Source organism: Lycium barbarum, chromosome 7, assembly GCF_019175385.1.
Source record: "Lycium barbarum isolate Lr01 chromosome 7, ASM1917538v2, whole genome shotgun sequence".
Taxonomy (NCBI): domain Eukaryota; kingdom Viridiplantae; phylum Streptophyta; class Magnoliopsida; order Solanales; family Solanaceae; genus Lycium; species Lycium barbarum.
This window is the reverse complement of record NC_083343.1, coordinates 990,923-998,612: the sequence shown is the minus strand read 5'-3', so window position 1 is coordinate 998,612 and position 7,690 is coordinate 990,923. Positions and strand designations below refer to the sequence as shown.

At 33.1% G+C, this 7,690-nt stretch overlaps 1 protein-coding gene across 1 annotated transcript; it reads left to right on the top strand.

Annotated features, from left to right (window-relative positions):
- Window positions 1-4,066: 4,066 nt before the first annotated feature.
- LOC132602839 (intracellular ribonuclease LX-like) lies at window positions 4,067-7,690 on the top strand. Its single transcript, XM_060315625.1, has 3 exons — window positions 4,067-4,384; window positions 5,944-6,422; window positions 7,458-7,690. Exons 1-3 carry the CDS (start codon window positions 4,118-4,120, stop codon window positions 7,516-7,518), a joined length of 807 nt encoding a protein of 268 aa, XP_060171608.1. The 5' UTR covers window positions 4,067-4,117; the 3' UTR covers window positions 7,519-7,690.

Here is a 7,690-nt window from a genome sequence, read left to right as displayed (position 1 = left end):
CATAAAACCAAAAGATTTAAAACTTATGCCTTTGGGTAAGGATAAAAATGCACTAATTTTAGACACATATGTCTCACACAAATAATGAGGAATAACATCAAGACGAAATATAAACGGTCAAGAAACGTATACACATATTTTTTTAAAATGATGAAGTTAGTCTATACTTAAAAATTTAAGATTACAACAGATGTTAACACATGAAAGTGTTTTTCAGTGTTGTTGAGTAGAAAGAGATGATGCATGAAACTCGGTAGGAGAAGGTGTATTTCAAATCTTTCAATTGGAGAACCAAATCAGGAAAGTCATATATGGGAGAAGCGGACTAAGTAAAATAATTTATTGATATTTTCAATTAATTGAATTATAATACTTTCTATAATAAAAATTCCATAATTATATTACTAAAAGATACTCTCTCTGTCCTAATTTATGTGACATAATTTGACTATGCACGAAGTTTAAAAAAGAAAGGAAAGATCTTTGAAACTTGTGATCTAAAATAAATCATAGATATTTGTGTGGATTTAAATTATTTCATTAAAGGTAAAAAAAAAAAGTTTCAAGTTAAATGATTTCTAAACATAAAAATATATCATTTTTATTTAGACATGTTAAAAAGAAAAGTGTGATATTATTTTATGTGTTGGGTCCGTGATAGCACTGACTTTCATCATCTAGTTAGACAAAGATACAAGATACACTAGTTAATATTCATATACTCGGCATTAACTATTGAGAACAATTAATATTTGTCAAGCAAGCTAGTGTGCAGAAGATGTAAATTAGGTACAACTATTCTATCTAAAAAATATATTAAACCAAATATCCTTTGAATCTCAACCTTGCTATATTTAAGTAATGTCTCACAACGAGAGCATTAGTTTATTAGTGAAAACTGTCTCAAAATTTAGAAACAAAATAATTTCTCCCTCCACGATTCGATCAATATTATATGTGTAATAAGTTTTTTTTTTTCTGCTGATGTTAATTGATTTGCCAACAATGTATGATGGCAAAGCCAATCAACTAGCCTTGGTGGAGCCATTTCAATCTAGAGTAATGCTCAAAATCTCCATACAACGTTAGTATTACTTTTAAAAAATGTAGTCCAGCATCCAACAAGTCTCCAAACAACGTTATTACTTTCTAAAAATGCAATCCAGCTTCCAACAGGTTGCACTGCGCTTCAAATGGTAATATTACAAATCTATATGCTCTGTATAATAGTTGATAACTTTAGCTTTTTTTTTTCTTTTTTTTTTTAAATTGAAGTGGATCGCGCCGGTGCCCTGGTGGGCCATCACCCAGGCTGTCCACCTTATCCGGCCTAGCCCCCTAATAAATCCCACCTAGCCCAGCCCCTTACCCCCTTTAGCCAGGTCCGTGCTGAGCCTATGGTGGGTCGGGTTTAGCAGGCTAGGTTCGGGCCAGCCCGCCCACTTGTCATGCTTAACTAAATGTTAATCACAATGCCTTAGGCCCCAACTAGCTAGTTAATTTGCCCGTCATATATAGAGCATGACTCAATAATTCATCGCGATTAGAGTGATCAAAATTCTCCTCATCAAACAGTAAAAAAGAATCATTTCAATCAAACTTTTTGATGTTAGCCGCACATCCCAGAAGCAGGGGCAGAGCTAGAGATCAACTTTTTTATGTATATAGCAGATCATGAATCTCCTTTGTGAAAATTCTACCTCTGTCACTAAATCAGATGTTGACATTAATTATCTTATAAATAAAGATAAATAAGATAGATTAGATGCTCTTTGGTATTTTAAATTTTGCCCAAAGTATGAAACATGCATGCACTTAAAAACAAATATCAAAAGATAAATATGTGGATTAGATGCTCTTTGTTATTTCAAACTTGTTGAAGGTATAAAACATGCACCTAAAAACAAATTTCAGAAGATAAATAAGATGGATTAGATGCTCTTTGGTATTTCAAACTTGTAGAAGGTATAAATCATCATGAACTTAAAAACAAATTCCAGAAGATAAACAAGATGGATTACATGCTCTTTAATTGGTATTTCAAACTTGCAAATGGTGTAAATCATGCACTTGTAAACAATTCTCACAAGTATATTGAAATGTGTCCAATACGACACCGTTTAAGACAAATTAAAACGGTGGTTAATTACATATATACCGTATTGCATACGTGGTCCTAGAAGAGGTACAAAATTCAATAATTGAGATTTTTTTATTCTATTTGGTATCAAAAAAGCATCTAAACAATGTTTTTGTTATGTTTAAGGGGAAATTATTATAACATATATAATTAGAAGAACAGATAGATGTTTCGAGTCCAAATTCACTATGAAAAACTATTTTCACGTGCTTTATTTATAAAATTCTATATTTTTTATATCCTTTCAAGTTTCAAGGCTCCCTTTTCTTTACTTAAAAAACATCTAAATAATGTATTCCCCGTCCCAAATTATGTGGCACCTTTCTGATTTCGAGATTCAAATAAGTTTTTCTTTGACCGTAACTTTTCAATATCTTTTAAATATTTTTTATTATCAATTATTGAGACTTATAATACTTTTTACGTAGTTTCTAAATATGTAAATATTGTTTCAAAAAAATTAAAATTTCTATATCCGAATTCACGATCAAAATTAAACGGTTGACTTTCGAAATCCGAATTGTGCCTCATAGATTGAAATAGAGGAAGTATTTATTTTGTTCAACGAGAATTCATTAGAACAGATAGGTCATCCAAGTTTAATTCACTATCCATGAAGAAGTATTTTCACGTAATTGATTCAAAAAGAAATTCAAATTAATACATAAAGTTAAGTATATAAAATTGTGATCTAGAGTTTCACGCAACAAAAAATTATGTATTGTATAATCCCAAGCACATTGAGGTCGGCTCTATGAATCCAAGTAGATCATGCCGCTCATATATAACCTGTTGTAACCAGTTAAGCACACTAATGCTCTACAAGTTTTATAGCTCATTGTAAGTAAAGGGGCGTTTTGAATACATGATTAAGTGCGTGCCCTAGAATTTCAACCGAAATCATCTCCACGGATTTTTTTGTTTTTGGTGTTAAGCGATTTTTTTGTTTTTGGTGTTAAGCACGGAAATTTCAAATAGCTTAATTCTGTAAAGCGTACATGTCTTTTTATACCATTAGGTTAAAATGAGACCTATGATAAGACAAGTGAGGGATGACTCAGTGGTTAAGCACCTGCACCCACGACCGGTAGGTCTTGGGTTCGAGTCACACTGGAGGGGAAGTGTGAAAAACACTATAAATCCTCCTAAATGGGGGGAAGAAAAAAAAAAAAGACCTATGATAAAATAACTGGTAATTGTCCATTGTAATCCTAATTTGGTAATTATTCAAAACATTGTAATTTATCTCTACTATAACAATAACTACTATACACATCAATCCCGTGCAAATTGTGATAGACTTTATCACACTACAAAAGAAAAATAGGAATTAGCTATCGTCACTAAATAGCCTGTAATTAACATGATTTTTATTATTCGTCACTAATCCGTAAATAGAATTAACTGCAGATTTTTTAAATTTAGTGGCACGGGTAGTCCGTTGCTAATTTCTATATTTTTTTCTAGTGTCAATCCTCGTAAATCAACGTCAAATTTAACCTGCTATAACTAGCTAGCCAATCTCGATATCATTGTGTATAAGTTAAATTCTACTTCAAATGAGAATTTACTAGTATTTATTCATGAAAGAAAAATCAAACCTACACGTGAAGACTTGAATATATAAAATATGTTCACAATTGATTCTGGCAGCTCGGTGGACAAAGTATCTCGCGTTAGTCCCAAGAGGTGTGAGGATGTACACAACTTACTCTAATGCAATCATTAATGGCTGCTTTCACTGCTCGAACCCGTGATCTATATATAGGTCACAAAGACAACTTTACCGTTGCATCAAGGCTCCAACTAAAATTAGACGGGCCAATAAATTTCAAATATTAAACGGTTAGGAAGGGAGGGGGGAGGGGGGGGGGGGGGGGAAGAGAAGAGAAAACCCCTATAAGTATTCTTTATAAAGCTCCCTCCATTGCTTCAATCAACTCAACCAATGAATCAATCTCCACACACACACACAACATGAAGAAACTTCCCTTCTTTCTTCTTCTCATTTTGCTACTTGTAATTAATTCTGTTGACTCCCAAACTCCAGCACTCTGGAGGTATGTGCTCCAATGGCCACCAACTTACTGTATGGAACTGAATTCTGGGCAAGGAACAACATGGGGCAGGTGCCAAGAACCAATTCCTCAACGTGAATTCACACTCCATGGCCTTTGGCCAGCAGATGCAGACGGAAAAATCATCACATGCCCCGAGAAACCAGACCCAAATTGGAATCAACTGGTACAGTTAGACCTCTCTATGACATTGATCTATAATGACATTCACTTGGTCAAGTTTTATGTGGAATCTATTTTTTTATGTTTTGTTATATTATATGTTTATGACAACAATTCTCTATAGCAATCAAAAAATAAACGCACAAAGGACACCGTTATGTATATATATACACACACATATATACACAGAGACACACATCTTTCACTCACGAAATAATTTTAAGTTTTACACACTGATGATATAAGAGAATATTTACATAATTTGGTCATGCGTAAGATAGTCTCATGCTACTAAAAAGGCGAGATTTGATAGTCTCATGCTACTAAAAAGGGGAGATTTAAATTTCCGACAGATGTTTCCTAAGAAATCAGTCACAATCCGTTGAAAACGTCATGGACGAATCAAATTCCGATGAACTTCCAACCGTAAATTATAAACTAGTAAATGGATAACTAACTTGTAAATTATATCACAGGTTAACATAACAACAACAACAACAACAATATACCCGGTATAATCCATCAGGTGGGGTCTGGGGAAATAGTGTAACATATTCAGTATTATTATTTTTATCGAGGTACCAATTGATTAATATTATAGAAAGTTACATGTACTATCTTATATCTGATCAGATTATATAAATATTTTTTTTTATAATGAAACAAGGAAAAGAGAGTGAGAAAGAAAGAATATTTAGATAGACCAAGAAGAGGTGGAAGAATGGGTTGTTTGCATAACGTTCCATTCCTATCTTAGAGTAAAAAAAATTCTAAGAATGTATTTCTGAGGTCTATTCTTATACTAAATTAAGGTATATGTATTAACAGAGTAAAAATATATTTGTACTTTAATAGTGTAGCTTTAATATGTAATAGTAGGTCAATTATCATTTTTATCTGACCCCCTTTTAAAGGCTAATTATAAAGATTTTGATGCAGTTATCTAATTATGTGACCTGATCGTGCACATATTTATTTTATCACACTCTGTTGTTTCGACTGATTGAAAATACACTTGAAATATTTAGGCCACCACTTAGACAACACACACATTCAGATTTAAGTCATATACACTAACAATATTACAAAAGTACTTTTTACATTAAAAGTACAATTTCAACATGTGATAGTACGTGTCAGTTAACTATTATCAGCATATCATTGTTTAATACTCTATCATAATCAATCATTGTTTAATCTTCATTTTATAAAAATAACTATATGCTACCTATTAATGATCCGATCGTGTAAATATATGTATTTTCTATGGCGCTGCAGTTTTGACCAATCAAAAATGCACTTGAAACACTTAGGTCACCACTTAGACAGTTATACACACTCTTATACAAATTTAAGTCATATACACGAACAGCGCAAAAGTAGTACTATATTTACATTAACAATACAATTTCTAAGATGTGATATGTAGTATGTAGGCTACTGCTAGTTACCGTTATTATCAGATCATCGTTTAATGCTCATTATAAAGATATTGACATGCAGTACTTACCTATTAAGTGATCTGATTGTCTAAATATATGTATTTTTTTTATGACACTGCAGTTTCGACCAATCGAAGATAAACTTGTAAAATTCTGGCCACAACTTAGAGAAAACTCGAACAGCTGGGACTTATGGAAGCACGAGTGGAGATCTCATGGAGTGTGTGGGGGGACAACACCAGAAGTATATTTCAACAGAGCAATAGGGATCAACAACATGTTTAAAATGGGCAACTTGTTCAATTACTTGGCAACAAGTGGGATTATTGCATGTGATAGCTTGGCTTTTAGTAGAGAAGAAATTATTGAGGCTGTCCGTAAGGTGTTTCCTCCGCCTCCTCCTGCCCTTGATGTTTACCTCACATGTATTCCAATTAATGATAAAAACAAAAGTCATGTTTACTTGAGAGAGGTTACCTTGTGCATTAATCTGGCTGGCAATGCATTCATTTCATGTCCTGAAAAAGGTGCTCCGAGTATTCAAAAATTCAGCTGTTCTACTGGAGCTAAGATTATGCTACCTCATCCAAAAGCTCAACCGTAAGAATTTAATTCTGTAAAAATACTTACTCGCATTCGATATTTAATTAGCCAGTTTCCAACTGATTCTGTCGGAAAATTTCACGAGTTAAAGAATGCTAATTTCCGATGCGATCCGTCGGAAATTTGGCATGCTAATTTCCGATGCGATCCGTCAGAAATTTGGCTCATCGGTAATATTTCTGACGGACTTCTCGTCGGAAATCTATTAGCGTCGAGCCATAATCTGACGGGGTATCCGTTAGAAATTAACGTTTTTTATTATTCATACATGAACATTATAATTACTTGACTATGATTAAGTGATACCTATTAGATCTCCTATTTAATATTAAATAGGAAGTAGCTACTCCCTCTGTCCCAAAAAGATTGTCCTTCTTCCTTTTTAGTATGTCCCAAAAAGATTGTCCTCTTTTCTTTTTTAGAGATAATTTACAGCCACACAAATATCTAAGGCTTCTTTTGGACCACACATTTCAAAAGTCTTCTTTTATTTCTTAAACTTTGGGCCAAATCAAAACTGGACAACCTTTTTGGGACGGAGGGAGTATATGTTAAGGTTAAATTGTTTGATTTGATATGACACCGAATACAAATATATACAACGACAACAACATACCAAGTGTAATCCCATAGGTGGAATCAGAGGCGGATCCAGGATTTAAATTTTATGGGTTCAATCTATAGATTTTTAGCATTGAACCCATTATATTTTTAAAATTAGGGGTTCATATCTACTATTTATTGAAATTTTAATATTTTTTTACACATAAATTTAGGTTCCGTGTCCAAAGTTTGGGGTTCAGTTGAACCCCAACCTTATACGCTACATACGTCTCTGGGTGGGATCTGGGGAAGATAGGATGTACTTAGACCTTACCCCTACTTTTGTGGGGTAGAGAGGCTGTTTCCAATAGCAAATATATATTTACCAATTTAACTAATTAAATATTAGAGTTTAATTCTACATATACACTGACTCTGTTATTTTATCTCTATATTATCATTGATTTACATTTATTCATTTCTTTGTAGGTCGGCTCCACCACCACCGAGGCTATATCAGGAAAATATAGACGGGACAGCCTACGTTTGAACAATCATGGGCTGAATATATATTCAACGGCTGAGATTAATGTTTGGCTTGGAATAAATAAAAAAAGAGAATGGAATATTTTTTAGTGGATGATGTATAAGCATAATGCGCAGTCATAGAGTGAAAATAAGTTACTACCTTGAATAAAAGTTCTATTCTATTCTCTCTTTAA